Genomic DNA, 17,240 nt, shown 5'->3' with positions numbered 1-17,240 from the left:
GTGGTCTCAGGTTCAGAATAGGCTTCTCCTGGCTATCTCCATCATGATGTTGGCAACACAGACACCCAGAGCTGCAGAAAGCAGGATGGGTCAGTGCTCATTGCTGGGCTGAGGCAGATTTTGAGGCACTGAAATAATCTGGGGTTTCCTACTTACGAGAGCGTCTATGAGGACTTCGGCTCCTTCTTCACTCTCATGGAGAGTATCAATATCAGTCAGCTCTTGCAGCAAGTCAACCACAGCTATGGAAACATGTGCTGGGTATTAAGGACAACCAACAGGGAGGCAGACACATTTAGTACCAATAGCAGATGGCTCTTAGGCCAGCCAGTGTGTTCATGACACGACCCCAAAGCAACTGGCGATACACTACCAGTGAGGTGATACAACGCATTACAACCACAGCAGCAGGGCATGGGATACCAGACGCAAGAGTACACAGACTACTGCAGCAGAGCTTCCCCACAAGCACTAAAATTAGGGAATCCGAACAATTAGGAATGATTAAAAAAAAAGTGATTCTGTGCTTACTGGATCAGGCAATTTTACTTTTTCTTCATGGTAGCTACTTGTTTTTTTCAAATCAAACATGCTGGAGCTGGTCTAACAAGGCAACGTCCTGCATTGTCAAGACTGAACACAAGCAAAAAGAAATGAGTTATAATAATGTGATTTGGGTATTCTGCTCTCAGTGATAGCCCCACTAACCTGCACACACACACCCCTAACGAGGGCACTGCCAGCAGCAGGAGCATCACCCCCCTCTGCCCGGCCCAATTAGGGCAGCATGCTCCGCAAACTGCAGCCCTCACAGGAACCGCAGAGCTTCTGCCAGCCCAATTTTCACTCATTAACTCTGGGCTGCATAACACACAGCTCCCCTGCCTGCTGCACAGCTCCCTTGTACGACAAGACGTATTCCAGCTCATTAGACCTACTTCCCTATTCTCTCAGACACACTGATCAATCCCGCCTGCGTCCCAGGGGCAGAGCAGGAGACGTGGTTTTCTGCATGTCCTAAATAACCACTCTTTGATGGATCTCTCTCAAGTGCCCGGGCTGACAAACTGGCTCCCAGGTCTCCTATTTGTGCATTTGCTCAGACACACAAGCAGCAACAGGAAAAGTATTTTCATCTGTCTTTTCTTAGCAAGGTTCAGCCATGAGCTGGGGCTGGCTGGAGAGGTGAGTTCTGCAAGAGAGAGCCTGGACCCTCTGCTGACAAGCTGCAGGCAAGTCACCAGCGTGTCACCTCAGCTAAGTGTCACCTCAGCAGAGTGTCACTGCAGTGACAAAGGCTAATCACAGACTGCACTGCACCAGCAAGAGCAAAACTAGCAAGTCAACAGAAGGAATTCTTACCTTCTCTCTGGCACTCATGGGGCAACTTGCAGAATATTTTGTTCAGCTGTGGGCTCTCACAATGAAAGAGAGACCCCAAAATACTGGGCTTGGGAGAGCAGAAGACCACTGAGATGGTCTGGGGGTTAGTACATGATGGATGTAGAGGACAAATTGAATGAATGAGGTTTCATCAACTCATGGGAGAAAAAGCTCAAGGAGGAATCATTTGAAGATTTCTGTTTCTCCTGGGTGCTACAAAGACAACTGAACCAGGTTCTTTTGAGAGTGCACAGCAAAGAACTCTGCTGAGTTCATCATGCAGGACATTCCTGTCTGGGAAGCTTCTGTTGAGGCCCGCAGTGAGAGTATCAGCTGTCCTATAAAATTTAGGAGACAGTAGAGCAAAGCCTCGCTTGAAGCTTTCATGTCTTTCATTACTAAAATCTTGTCGGTGATCATCTTTCATTCACATGCTTTGTGTAAAACTGTATGAATCATTCAGCAGATTATTTGCTCCCCCTGGACATTGCTTTTGTCTCCTTGCATTAGTCCCTCAAGACACCACATTTAAATCACATCTGAAGAGCCATTTGTTTAGTTCTCTCCTTGAAGAACTCATTTTAAAAATATCTTCCCATTTGTTTTAACAAAACATCATTAGAAAACTTGAGCTGTATCAATTCAGTTTTATGTCTAGATGCTTCACTTTAATAGTGCTTCTACCCTGTACGTGAGCAGCAGCAGTCTCTGCTTCCAACGGAGCTCAAAACACTTCAGCAGTTTTATAATAAGAAATACAGTTTTCCCAAAATTGCAGTTCTCAGGCCAAATTCCTACCCGTAAACTCACTGACAGGCAAGTTGCAAACTAAATAAAAAGAGTTCACAGTGGAAACCCTGACAAGTCTTTGACAAGGAGCAGTGACCCCAGCACAAAGCTTTCCATGGCTGACAGGACAAAGCAAGCTGTACTCCTGTGCACTTCATCTGGAAAACAGCTCTGCTATCCCAATCAATATTCCCACAATTCCTTTTTTTCCTATGAATGAGAAATTCAGTATAAAAGCGCATAGTACAAAAAAGTCTGCGGTGTTTGGTATAAAATAAATAATTAAACTACAGTAACCACGAAATTGGTTTTGCACGGGAGGAGCCTCCCCCTGTACAACATAAATTGTTAACAGTTATTTGAGAGCCATTTCCTTGCAGATCTTGGATAAGGGAAGCTGTGGGGTTTACTGTTTTGCAGGGACCAGCATTCACCACATCAAGGTTCTACCTGATGCAAGTCAAAATACCCAAACACATAAGCAGTGCTCTCTAATATAAACTGGCATGCAATAAAATATTTATGTTTTGGTTTTAGCTTCTGATCACTGCACCCACTTAGAAAGAATGAATTATGAATTCTCAATAGATGGTGCTGTAAAGAAAAGTGCTAAAAAAGAAAACCAAGATCTGTGCATCAGACCACAACATTCAGATTCAGCACTAACAGGCGTTTTCACATAGTATATTCCAAAACACCTCAGGAAAGCTGGTGTTATCTCCTTCTTTACACATAAAGAAGCAAAGAATAAATTACCTTCCTAAGGCCATGGATCAATAAAAATGGAAAAAGGACTGCTTGAGTCACAGGTCAGCACCCAGTGCCCTTTCCAGGGGGCTTCACTGCTCCCTCCACTCACTGATGTTTTCAGGACACAGACACACAATCTCCCAAGTCATGGAACAATTTTTCAGCTTAATCTGCTATAGAATATTTTACAAGCAAAGCGGGCTAAGCTCTGCTTTTACAGACTGCACAGTGGTGAGCCAGGCATAGTGCCAGCTCCCAGCTGACAGCTAAGCATCAAGGCACCAGGATACTCAAAAAAAGACGCTGTTTTTGATCAACACTACCAAAATGGGAAACTCTTTCTCAGATGCCCTCAGAGCTTCAGAGGCACATGGGCCAGGTGCACAAAGGGATTAGGTTCAGTGACACTAGACCTCACTGAGCATGGAAAGGGATTTGTCTCTGGATATGTACTTAACCAGAGGGGTCACCCATAGCCTTGAGCTCCGCGCACACCAAACTAAAGGTATGGGCACATGAAGACGGCATGTTTACAAACTAAGGCAGGCATGCGGTGAGCTAGTCCAAACAGCTGACAGCCTGACAGCTCAGCTCTCAGCAAGAAGGGGTAAAATAGTTTCATTTTCACTGGGGCTATTCCAGATGAAGTTTGCAGAGTCTGAGATTATTGCTGCTAAGCCCAGGCCTTCACTTCTCCTCTGCTGCTCATCTGTTGACACTCTAACACTGACACTCAAAAACTACATGAAAGGGTCATAAAACAAAAGAGGAGAATAACAGCATTGGAAAAAAATCAGAATCAATATTACTTGAACAAAGAAGGCTTTCACTGGGAAAAAAATCAAAAAAACAACACATAAATTCAGTGTGGTGGAAAGAAGAGGAAAAACATCTACAGGAGCCTGGGAAAGAGGATAAGAGAGATTACAGAAAAGTCTGTAGAAAGCCTCTCCCATGAGAGGGGCTTTAACAACTGAAGGATATCTGTGTTGTCGTGTCCCAGCAGCCCAAGCAGAGACTGCACAGCGTTCAGCTCCACCAGCAGGTGATACAGGCCGGGCATGGTCGCGATCACGTGCATTTCCTGAATGATGTCATTTAAATCCAGTTCCGACTCCATGAACCTGAGGCAAGACAAAAAAGGGTAATAAAAAGGCAAGAAGGGACCACTACCTTCCAGGCGACACCAGGTAGGACTTGTCACCCCAGGTGCACATGGCACTGGCATTTCTATCCTCCCTGTCCGACACCTGCCCCTTGAGGTTTAATCCTGTAGCAGGATAAGCATTTCTACTAGATAACTGACATAGAGTAAATAAGCAGATTTGTTCCAATTCTGTAATTCAGAAAAAAAATTCAAGAAAATATTAAAATCAAGATGCTGTAGCTACACATGAAAAAACCTGCTTATAAAACAAATTCTGCAGAGCGCTGCACCTTTCCTAGGTAGCACATATTGGTATGTGGGTTGCATGAGTCTGAAGTCCATAAAAATAATCTGGGTAATGGAAAGGACAGCAAACTGGACAAAAAATAATGGCATTGAAGTGTAGGAAGAAATCCTTTCATGTGAGTAACAGAACACCTTGAAGGGAGGAAGAGGCTTCTAGAACACAAACACCCCATGTGGCTCTCCGAGCCCATCTAGCCATTCTGCTCATCACAGCACTGGGTGACATGAAATTATTTTCTCCCCACACAGACCTCTGGCAAGCACAACACCTTCACATCAAATGATGGGATGAAACCTTTAATTATTGCTAATCATGGTTTTTGTGCTGCCAGCCATATATTGGCCCCACCACAGACTCAATGAAGCCATTTTTAATTAACAAAGTCAGTTTCAAATAGAATTTAGAAGAACTACAAGGCAATAACTCCTGTTACATAAGCCTTATGTAACTGAAAACATCTCTACATTCCAGTAATTCATTTAGGGCTTACATCTAAAATCAAAGGAAAAAAAGTTAAGCATGGTCTTACTTCTCTGGATTGTCAGGAAACTTGATCCGCAACTCCTGGTTTTTGTAGGATCTCTTCTCAAAGGTTAGAATCATCTTCTTCACTGAACTTTCATCCAAAGGTTCCTCCTGACCAAATCAGAAAAGGCAGAGAGGTGAGCTTTGGATGGCTGGAGAAATACCAGCAATGTGGTGGGACTGTAGCCAGGCCCAGGGCCCTTGGAATTCCAGCCAGCTCTGGAATATCACTGCAGAGAGCTGCCAAACACCTTACACACCATCACTACCCACTCCAGCTTGGACCTTGAGCTATTCTTTTACACCTCTTATTACCTGGCACCACCAGTACATATCGAGGCTTTTTTGTTTCCGACAGAGCAAACCTGCACTCACAGCCTGTGCCCACAGAGAGCTTCTCTGCAGAAGTCCCTTGTGCTATTGCTTTTTGTAAGTCTACATTTAACTGCCCTGAATTTATGGTCTTCCGCATTTTCCTCACTTGGATAAGCTTTCACTGCTATCTTAAAGCGTTTTCCTAAAAAAAAAAAAAAACCAAATCAATATTCTATTCTAGTATTTTCTCCTTATTTTGTAAATGTTCCTAAGGTGTTTCTCAGCTGGAGTTGTATATCTACTGTACAGCAGCAATGTAACCTCAGCTGCCTCCCTGACACCTACAAACATTTTCCTTAGTTTATGATTTTAATGCACTTCTTTTATTAAAAAATTGATGATATAGATTTCCCTTTGTAGCCTCTTCCTTCTCCTCTGCTTGACTGTGTTACAACCACTGTTTAAGACAAGCTCTCAAAACAAAAACCAAACCAGACAACCTCACATCTTAAGCCGAGTTTTGTGTCCATCCCCTGCTCAGGATTAAATCAAGAGTTGCAACTGGTGTTGAAGATTGTTTGGTCAGTGACTCTAAGCAGCAATCTGGTATGAGAGAGAAAACCTCCATTTCTTCAGCAAACTCCATTACAATAACAACACCAGCTGGAGCCTTTAGTTATTATTGGATTTCCTTCATTCCTTTGCCCAACCTGTCTCATTGCCATCCCACTCATGTCACCACCCCATTCAGCTAATCAATACTACAGTGCCCAAAGCACATTCTTCTTGCAATAGGATTTCAACCCACACATGCTGACACTGCTTCCCTCTATTCCCTTTGATTCTTTGCTTCCTCTAACACATATCACTACAATATCTCCATTAGGATCAGCTTTATATCTTGTATTGAATTTGCATTCAGTATTGCAGTGTCCTACAGATTAGCTTCTTGCCATGAAATTTACTGGGACAAAGCACATTTTAATGGCACTTATATTAACTGCTGTCCAAAGTAATAAACAAGAGATTTGAGTTCTAAAGAAAGCCTGGACTTTCAGCCTTTAAAATGTCTGGCTGGGAGGACTCCACTTGACAAAGACGAGGGACTGGCACACTGCAGGAATCCACAAGACTCTACCCAGTCAGAAGGACTCTTGGTTCTGTCGATTCATCCTCCCTGGAGCTCAAATGCTACAGAAATCCTGCATTATCCTTCCTTGCCATCAGCAACAACTGTCATGGCAATAGCTCAACATCAAAAAAAAAGAGGGAGATTCTTAGAGACAGATGCTGGCAGTGCTGTATACAAAGGACAATGATATTTTACAAAGCTACATGATTCTGCAGTGGTGAATATCACTTGTTTTTTTATCGAAGAGGACACGGGCAGCAGGAAGCAAATATCTTCTAGATTTATACCAATCCATGTGTCACATTTATAAAGTGATTTTTTCCCTGGCCCTTGGCAGAAAGGCCAACACAGCATTGGATTTCTGTCTCCAAGGCTTGAAATCATTTACCCTTGACAGCTGCTACCCCCCTCCTCTGACCCAAGACCTTTCTTGTACAGAAGAATGTTTGTTTATTTGCTGCTGCTGCTGCACAGCTACAAAGAGGGGGAGAAGCTGCATGGTTGGGGGCACTGATGAGAACAATAGTTAGGAAATTGGTTAGAACACAGAAACTGTTTCCTAAAAATATACTTTAGAAGATGATTTGGGTATTCTCAGACCAAACAGATTAGACTTGAAAGCCTTCTCCCTTTTCCCCCGCTTTAAATCTTCAGCTGATATATTTGAGAAATTTGAAATTAATGAACACCCCACAGGGCAGGAAAGCAAACCCACAAACTGAAGCTGTACGAGCACAGGAAAATCACGTTAAGTCTCACCACCTACATAGTAAGAAATGGCAATCACAGAGAAAGGGTTTGGTGTTTGGTTATTTCCACTGCCTCTCCTTTCCCAGAGGACTTACTTCCTCATCTTCCTCTTCTCCATCCCTCTCAATTATTTGAAGGAGTTTCTTCTTCTCATCATCAGTTTCTTCCAGGGCAGCAGACTCCTCTTCCCTAGGACGACCATGTTCTCGGGCACTGGCTTGTTTCCGACGTGCTTTGATTTCCTCTTCCTCTTCATCACGGGGTCTTTTTGTCCCTCTGTTAGGCTGAAGTCAGAGAAATAAAAGGTGAATGAATACAAGTGTTTAGTGACCCTTGCAAACCAGAATACCAATATTAAAAGCCATACTGTGGAAATTCTTACAAGTTGTTTAAAAAATTAGCTTTCGTGACGCTTAACAACTCTAAAAACTGGAAAGGAAATTAATTTAGTGAAGTGGAACATCACATGAGTAGATAAATGCCTCTGCCAAGAGCTGTGTCAACATCCTACCTTCTTTGATCTATGAACACAATTCATGGGAAAATATCTTCATAGACAGCAAGGACGAGGAGTGCACAGACAAGGAGTGGCCGAACAGCCCTGCTCAGTGGGGCACGGCTGCCCATCAAGGAACCCCCATCTGCTGACTCAGCTGAGACAACCCCCCATTTCACAGCCAGCAGACTGATATGCTCAGCAGAGAGCAGGGAAAGATAATTTTTTACCCACAACATATACAAGATTACATTGAATTCCGGCATGCATCCCATTTCACCCCCATCCTTCTGTCTGAAGTTTGCTGATGTGTAAAAGCAGAATCACCCAACTCAGTTGCATTCAGTATTCAGTCCTAGGCAGGACAAAGAGGACTCTGCAGCTCTGAAGGGGCTTGGCACTGGACTATACAGCACCCAAACCATCATGGTTTGCTTGGAACAACCTATTATTTTATTCCACTATTTCTAGCTGATTGTCAAAATTAAAGGTAATTTGCCAAGGACAAGAAAAAGTCCATTAATCCTAATCCCATGTTTTCATTCAGGCAGAAAGGGATAAAAGCCTTTGCAACAGAAGGAAAAACTTTCCCCTCAAAAACTACAAGGACATTAAATTTGTTCTCTCATATTTTTGAAGGACAACCCAGCTGGAACAGGAGTACTCCATGCCCTATAACTACAGCAAAACAAAGCTTAATTCTTTACTATTTAAAAATAAAAATACTTTTACTTTACATCACTGCTCAAGTCACCTGGTAGGTGATTTTGTAACCTCATTAGGTCTAACATGCATCCATCTTAATTTATAAAACACCACCTGGCAGGCAGCCCCCCCCTCTTCTGTTCTGTGGGACCCTTTGTCTAAAATGGCAAAACTCACACCAGGCTTCCATGAACACAGGCCCTGCTTTTAACTGACACTGGGATCCTTCTCGCGTTTGATCCAAATAAAGGTGCAGAGGAAATAAGTGACAGTGTCATTCTCCTGCCAGGTCTGGCACGACTGTGAGCATCAAAACAGGGATTTCCAGCTCCCTGGCAGGTTAGGAACTTTTAGGCTGTAGAGGGCAGTAAACCTTCCAGGCTCATAAGGGAATCCCTCTGTGGTTCCAGCTCCGCTGCACCACAGCACAGCCCAGTACCAATGACAAGCTGGTAAATGATCTGCTCTGCAGAACACGCTGCTTTCGGGAGATGTAAAAAAATACAAAGCCTCCCCCACCCAGCCCTAAAAAGCACATGAGGAGTTAATTATAGTTAAGAAGCAGGCCAGACAGCAGCCTGGCTGAGATCACCTTGTTTTCAGGGTTACCACCTTGTCACCACTTTAGGGAAGATGCAGAATCAAGTTTCCCAGACAACACATTAGCACAAATCAAAGCTGTAGCTGCTCGCTCCCAGGCAGACCTGTTCAAGCTCTGTTATCTGTCTCCTTTCTCCCTATATCTTCTGTGCCATTTCCATTACGGATGGTACATTCCTGACTTAAAACTCTCCTAAAGTGCCTCCGTGCACTTTTAAAGCAGTTACTCGGCTCATAATTCAATAGCCATGACATGGAAGCATACCCAGGCATTCTGTGAAATGAAAAATTTATTTGCTTGGAGGGTTTTGTGGATTGAGGTTTTTTTTAAGCAGATTCCTATTACTTATCTTCTAGGTACATTAAAATATAATTTCACATAGATCCATTTGGAAACAAACGTGTCATCGACAAAAACCAATAATTCAAACAACCCTGAGCAACCAGCAACCCACTAAAGGAAAGAACAAGGAAACGCTGCTCTTTTAAATGACATCATTGAAAGAAAAATCTCCAGTAAATCCATACTCCTTATGGCACAAGGGTCCCTGCCCTTCCTATGTCCTTCCATTCACTCCTTGCTAATACCCAACTCATTCTAAACCACCTTTGACAGAATAATGTCACAAACAGATACCGCAATTAGTGACATAAATCCTGAAATTTACATCAAAATCTCAACAAGATTTGCCACTGATGTTCCTAATTTGGAATTGGAATCTCATTCCTCACTCTTATTTCTGAACATTAAAAAGGGCCAAAGTTCCCGGTGAGTCTGTAGTGTAATGAAAGGCTGAAGGAGCTGGGGGGAGGTCTGTCAGATGCAAAGTAATGTGTCATGGGAAGGGACTGCATCCCAGAACAAAACCTAAATTAAAACTGCATCATGAAACCCACCCCATTTCCTCTGAGTACACAATTCTCAAGACCAGAACTTACACCCTTGCTTCCATCTCAATTATTTTACCCTTTTTTGTATTTATGCATTGCTGGGGGAGGCGTCTCTAACACATAGCAGAATCATTATGATAAATCATGGAAGTGCCCCGTGTGTGATCATTAACGCTGCCAGCAGCCTGGCAATAGGCAGTAATTGAATTCCAGGCAAATGCTATTAAGCAGGCATTAAGGCTTTGCCTCTCCTTATTGATGTTATGCAAAACCTCGCTAAGAACGTCGCCGTTCCCAACCAGCACTATTAAAGCTACGAAACCAAGGCCCAAGTGGAACACCTGGGTCCTGCTCATTCCACAAGAGATGCACAGTCATGAACAACTGATTTAAGGCAGGCATTAGTTTCTGTTCATTGATTTTCATCTTGGGCTTGCATTTGTGTTTTCCAAAGGACTGTTACCAACCAGCAAGAATTAAGCCCATAGGTTGCTGCACTGAGCCTGGTGTATTTCGCTCAGCAAACACATAGATTGTGTCCAAACACATTTATTTAACCAATTCCACAGCTTCACACACATCTGCACAAGTTCTGCCTTTCTGGTAGGAAAGAGAAAGTTAATCATTTGATAAACAAAATATGGGTTTTTTTACTTAGTTGTGCTAAGGTGAATCTGGCAAGAAGTTGGGATTCATTAGAAAATGTACAAGAAAAGCATTTTTCAGTTGTTTTGTTAGCTAAGCTTAATTCTGTTCCTGTTGAATGCAGAGCATTCACAGTAATTTATTCAGTATGCATTTTCATTTAAATCTAACACTGATAGCACCACACAAAAACCAATGAATACAAAAGGGTTTAAAAAAAGCTACTGTTTATAAAATATGATAAAGTAAACAGAAGCTGGTAATTGGGAAAGGGAGAATTATCTTTCCCTTTCTCTCGTAGTCCTCCTGTACTGGTTGTGTCTGTTAGCTGACATTCCCTGAGCTGACACTGCTTGGGGCCAAGCCTTTGGGTACAGACTTTCTCCAGACACACCCGACACAGGTCGTGGTCTGTGCACAGCCAGGTAAGGCTGAGCCTGCCCTCGGTGTGGGCGGCAGGAGCAGCACCCGCCGCGTGTGCCACGCAGGACAGGGAAACAACATCCTAAATCAAAGCACAATAATCTGCCAGCACCCCTGGGCTCCCTCCAAGCAGTGATTGCACATTAATATCAGGGTTAAGCACCCCACAAAATTGGAATACACATTTTTCAGAATCCTGATTGCTTCAGCCTTTGCCAAACATCAGGAAGGTTTAGAGAGGTCTCAGTAGTTTCATATTACTCAGGAAATACTCAGGAGTTTCATATTACTGAGGTATCTGTTTTGTAAGTAACCTCGTTACTGTGAAGCTCACAAATTATTTGTTAATGAAATCTGAAATAAATCTTCATAAATGATACAGCTTCTTCTGTGCCCACATCCCAGCCCGCTCCAAAGAGCCACTCAGAAAGCAGCGCAGCAGCTGTCAGTTTGGGATCCTAAAAACAAGCCAAAATCTCCAGAGGAATCTTCAATAACCTCCTAATTTTGTTTCCAGTGTTTGTGATAAACCAGGCTACCATCAATCTCACTCTTCCATGCTTTTTCTTCCTGAGGCGCGACACACAGCACTTCTAAATGGTGCAGGATCCGAGTGCTAAAAACTGGAAGAACTGGTACCCCAGGAAAATCAGAAATCTCAGACACTCAAGAGCTCCAAAATCACACAAACTGAGGCAAATGCAATGACAGGTGCACACTGTACCCACGTGGATACAGATTATTAATTTCAGAGGGAATGAACCCCTGTGCCTTCCAGCCTCCCTTGTGAGGCTCTGAACCACCCTAGGAGCTCATCAGGGAGGTGCAGGACAGGGATCTTTCTTGATACACTATGGTTTGGTGGCCAAATACAACACATTGGAAGTAAACTAGAGATTCAGTCCCACCCTGTGAGAGCACCAAGACAGCTCTGGCAGCATGAGGCCATACTCCCAGGAGCAGAGTATCCCAAGGGATGAGGCAGACAGCTGAGCCGATGTCAGCTCCTTGTTCACCTGCCGGCAGGAGGAGCTTCTGGGGTAATAATGATGTAAGCAGTCAACAACCAGCTCAGCTGAGCTGCCCCTACCATCAGATGCATCCATTACGTTGCAAATTGACAGCAAATTATCCATACCAGCAGTAGAAATGATGATGTGCCTCCATGGATACCTGGAGATCCATCCCTGTACGCACCGCACTCAACCCCGACAGACAACGGGGAGATCGCCCAGCACAAAGAACTCAGATCTCCCCCCATTAGTTACGGCTTCTTCTGCTATTTGATTTTACTAACATTCCATTAAAAAATTAGCAGTTTGTAATGATCACTCACGGTGATGAAATCTGCCTTTAATGAGAATTCAAATAATCTCCCTTATTCCCTCCCAAGACAACTGAAAGAAGAGTCTGAATAGCCCCGGAGTTGGCTTTGTCCTCCTAATTACCCTCTGTAATCAGAGGCGAAACATGGAGGATCTGGGCAAACAGCAGCAATATTTAATCATCACTTTAGACCATCTGCAACTGTTTTGCAGTAACACGTAAAGTTTATGGATTCCTGAGCTTTGTATAAACGGCCAGGTGCTGTTTAATTGTATTTTTTGTTGCAAGAGCTTTCTTTTCCCATTCTGGCAGACACTTGATGCTGAATTGGTGGCATGGTGCCTGCAGTCTTCCACGCCAAGTTTGGCTCTGAGGGAGAACATCTTCTTGTCGAAGCAAGGGCACAGATTACACATTTAGAGGAGAAAATTCAAAACAGTGTAAGAGAAAAGCAATTATTTTAGGTTGTGCTGAGGGAGGCTGAGAAGACCAACTCATTTGCAGCAAGAGATTAAAATCAGAGAGCTGAGGCACCACACCACCTCCCCGACAGCCGGTGCCACCCCTGCAGCGAGGACAACCAAGGAGACCTTGAGCCAGCCCACACCTCAGCCCAGAGGAGGGAGGCTCCCAGATGCAGGGCTGGAGTGGGCCAGGAGCTGCTGGGCGAGCTGCCAAGCCACCCCACCTGAAGGCAGAGCCTGACCCGAAGGATGGGAGGCAGCAAAATCTGCTGTTTCCAACTATTTTCCCCCACCTCTGAGCCAGAAATGCCCTCACAGATGGGAATCTCATTTTCTCAGAATCAGAGCTATTTGCCTGCCTTCTGCTCCTCCACTTCTTTCACCTGTACTCACCACTGTACCCAATTCTGGAGGTCTGAATTCAGCACCACTGAATTCCAATGCTCATTCTGAAGCATCACCTCAGCTAGTGACACAAGAACCCCCTGCATTCAGGTGAAAGCCCAGGAGAGCACAGAGCTAAGAGAAATCCTTCAGAAACTATTTCAGCAGTTGGTTGAAAGCTGCAGAATGTTTTTCCCCACAAATAAGAACAATTCCAGCAACAAGAAGTGAAATTAAAATTTAGATACCCTGCAGCTAACCAGCATTTCTTTATCTCACCAGAATACAGCCCCTGCTGTCACAAGCAATCACTCCCTCGCCATGTGGAAAGCTCATCCAAGGGAAAGCTGTACAAAATCCACGTGAGCAAAGCAAAGTGGATGGACTCCAGAGTGGAAGGAATCCTGTGAGTTCACATTCTCAGAGCAAGAGAAAAACCAACTAACAAACCCCCAAACTTGGTTAAAAAATGACAAAGATCAATCAGGTTTACCTCTCTGTGCCTTAACCTGCATCCCAGACATGTAAGGGATGACACTGCTAATCCCCAGCTGGGGGGGAGAAGGCCAAAGAATCAACGGAATGTAAGAAATGAAAATTCTAATTTGATGTTGAGAAATTGCATTTTAAAAAGGCAGAGAAATACAGAAGTGGAACAGATCTCAGAGCAGCAGGGCTCTGCTGTTGGATGCAGCAGGATGCTTGAGACAGAGCAATCCACAGAAAGAAACATCCTGGAGGTTATCAAGGAGGACTTCAGTGGAGCTCTCAAAGACAGACTCCTCTCACAGCCATGCCTCAGACACTTCAATACCATTGGGAAAATTGCTGAGAAACTTCTCAAACCCAACAGCGACTTTCCCTTTCTCCCTGAGCGTCTCCAAACAACACATTTCCAAAGAACAAACATGGAGTGAACAGCAAGACACTCCCTTCACCTTTGTGCCTCACAGAATGAGGGACACCAGGATGGCACCGAGTTCCATAAGGAATCCCGTGCTCTCAGCTCAGGAGCAGACCTGGCCACACACGGCTGATGATGTCTCGGGGTGTTTTCCTCACCCAGGCAAACCCCACGGCTGCACCTGGGCTGAGAACTGAAGCAAAGCCCAACACTATTCCAGCCAAGGCATCAAAACGTTATGGCAATCCGTACCTTCATTCCCTGATCCACAGGGAACACCCTGAATCTGCTCCTGGGACAATAAATCAACACACCTGGTACCTGCACACAACGAGCAATCAGTGACCATAGGGCAAGAGGAAGAAAACGCTCCGAGTAAACGAAAAAGTTTTCCTTTTACAAGGAAAACTTTTAAAAAATATTTTGATAAAAAATGAAATTAAATAGGTTTTGTCATAAAACAGGGAGAAAAACACATGGTGTAACAGCCATGGAACGAGCTCAGGCTTCGCTCCAGGCACAGGCAGGCACCCATCTGCCCATCTGTGGCCGAAACAACACCGGCAAAGCCACGGTCCCGCGGAGTCCCCGGTAACCGGGTCCCACCGGGCACAGCTGCTCCGAAGAGGGGGAGAGACCCCCAAAACTGAGGGCCACTTTAACCAGGCCCCGTGCGAGCGCACCGAGTGCGGCCGGGCAGGCTCCGCACGGCGGTCGCCCCAGGCCCGCGGCCGCACCGGAGCCGGAGCAGCATCGCTGCCGCCGCAACGGGGCCACGAACGAGGGCACCTCCGCGCTGACAGCCGGAGCGCAGGGGACCGCGACACCCCCAGCAAGGCCCAGCCTCCCGAGCTCACCTGGTAGCTGAGCAGCTCCCCCACGTCCATCGCACCCACCGGGCCCCGCCACCGCGAACCTGTCGCAAACCACCGGGGCCGCGCGACACCCGCCGTAAGGCAGGGAGCGCAGCCCGGGAGGCCACACTGCCGGAAAGCGAGGCGAGGAGGGGGCCGTGCCGGAAAGTGAGCGGTGGGAGGCGCCACACTGCCGGAAAGCAGCGCGGAGCTGTCGCGAACGGGGGCGGGTAGAGGGGAGCGACCCCCGCCCCACGGTGCGAGCGGCGCTGCGGCCGCCCCCGGCCCTCGGGGGTCCCAGGGTAGAGCTCGGGGACCTTCCGCCTGGCCCCCGGGGCCACTCGGTACGGGGTAGGGAGAGGACGAGACCCCCACGACGTACCCCCGGTGACAGGGGGACCGTCCCTACCCCGAGCACCCGGGGCCACGGGCGAAGTGGGGACCGGGGGTCCGGTCCCGCTGTGCCCCGCGAGCCGGGGGCTGCTGGCACCGAGCCGGGGGCTGCTGGCACCCAGCAGAGCCCCCCCGGGCGCTGCCCCCCGGGACGCTGAGGATCAGCTTCTCTCGTGACACTTTTCCCACAACCTTCTGAAAAGCGTCCCGGGCTGAGCCGCGCTCGGGAATGCAGGAGGCTGTTGGCAGCGTTTATTGACAACACAATTCTATTTATACCCGGCGTCATTAACCGCTGTCACCTTGAAAACAGGCCAATAACTGGGCTCTGAGTGCGGCAGCAGCGACGTGACGGCCCCTCTGTTTGCTGAGGTCGTGACAAATCGCTCTGTGATTCCACAAGATGCACAACCCCAGACAGACTGAGGCATTTCTCAATTTAACAAATATGAATAATTAGGGAGAGTCAACTCGGCCAAAATCCTACTGAATTTATTTCGACTATGCTTTAAAAACCAGTTTTGAGCTAAAAGAATTTTTCATACCGATCGCAGCTATTACGCAGTTATCTCAGCAGGAGTCTGGTTTGAGAACAGTCAGAAAATTAAAAAAATATATAATGTTTTTGAAGGAGTCCCTCGCATCCCCCATTGTTTCAAGAAAATATAGGAGATCGGTCATGGCAAAATTAACTCAACAAATCTGCATGTTAAAGATGAGATAAATAAAAGATAATTATTAGCTCATCCGGCTTTGGGGTATTGAGTGTTCAGATAATTCCCCAGCTGTGAAACCACCACATTTGGAGACCCTCGAGGGGTACTGGCACATACTGGGCACAGGATTCAGCTACTGGGAAGCCTGACCCCCATCCAGGGAAAACCACAACGAGCAGGCGCAGCACACACGGAGAGCAGTGGGGACAAGAACTGACCATCCACAGACACACACCGAGCATGACGCCCTGCTCCTGCCCCAAGGCTTCTCCTCCACCTCATTCCCGCTGAGTGGAACAGCTCTGCGAGGAGCTGGGGGAAGGCAAAGGGAAAAATCTCCAATGAAGAGAGGAGCCCCAGCCGGAGCACAGCAAGTGAAGCCAGCGCCTTCGCCTCGAGCTTCTTGTCAAACAAAGAGATAGAAAATGTTCAACTCACCTCCCTGACAGGACTCAAAGGCCAGGGGGAACACTCAAAAAAACAAAAGCAGGAATTTGAGGAACCAAGGCACCGCATTGCTGCCTGGGAAACCCAATTCTCATCCAGTCAGTATTGAATCCGGGCAGGATTCAATAACGGAGTTTTTATCCAATAAGGTGAGTCAGAGCACAGGGACAAAATATTGAATTAAAAAAGCGAAACCAGAAGCAAAATCAAAATACTAGAAAACTTCTCAAGGAAATAAATGAAGGATGGAGACAAGCAGCTGCCCTGGGTGCTGGCACCAGCCTCTCCCAGGTGGAACAAGCAACAAAGCTGGGTGAGGGGGCTGAAGGCTCTGGATAGGGTGGAGCAAACCTTGGGACTTGGCCTGGTCAGGAGGGCAAGGACTCCAGAAATCCTGGCTACCTGTTCCCAGGCACCCACCTTCCACGGGGGATGGGGTGCCACCCTCGGGGCTGACCATGTCCCCAGGCCTTTCCTGACGCTTTTCCCTGGATGGGCACAGAGGAGCCGGGACCCAGCAAGAGCCGCAGATGAGGAGAAGCCCCAGCCACTGCAACGGTGCCCACAAGGAAACACCAGTGCCTCATCCCAGCACAGCAGGGCTGCAGGGGATGCTCAGAACCGCATCTGGGAGCAGCGGTGGGAGGAGGAGGAGAGGAGGAGATTCCTGGCTTAATTTTATTCCGAGTTCAGGTTTCAACCCAGATGCCTCAAGATCTAATTCCGAATAAATAATTGTACTGAGTAACCCAGGTCCCCCGGTGATTAACTAAACACACTGAGGCTCGCTGAAATTGAATTAGTGGTGTGCACTCAGCCGTTATTACCCTCCCCACGTCATGAATATTAATGAGGGGTTATTAAGAAATGTAAATGATGCCTCAGGGGGTTGGG

The 17,240-nt window shown here is 46.2% G+C and overlaps 1 protein-coding gene across 1 annotated transcript in view; it reads right to left on the bottom strand.

Moving 5' to 3' along the window:
- The window catches only part of CTNNBL1 (catenin beta like 1), a 47,436-nt gene extending 32,536 nt beyond the window's left edge, over positions 1-14,900 (bottom strand). The window contains exons 1-5 of the mRNA XM_039563523.1: positions 14,794-14,900; positions 7,194-7,382; positions 4,906-5,012; positions 3,907-4,046; positions 157-254 (exon numbers count right to left, since the gene is read on the bottom strand). Coding sequence (XP_039419457.1) covers positions 157-254; positions 3,907-4,046; positions 4,906-5,012; positions 7,194-7,382; positions 14,794-14,823 — 564 coding nt within the window. The 5' untranslated portion in view covers positions 14,824-14,900. The remainder of the gene's footprint in view (positions 1-156; positions 255-3,906; positions 4,047-4,905; positions 5,013-7,193; positions 7,383-14,793) is intronic.
- Positions 14,901-17,240: the final 2,340 nt, after the last annotated feature.

Source organism: Corvus cornix, chromosome 20 (genome assembly GCF_000738735.6).
Source record: "Corvus cornix cornix isolate S_Up_H32 chromosome 20, ASM73873v5, whole genome shotgun sequence".
Classification (NCBI taxonomy): Eukaryota; Metazoa; Chordata; class Aves; order Passeriformes; family Corvidae; genus Corvus; species Corvus cornix.
This window is presented reverse-complemented; position numbering and strand designations above follow the sequence as displayed.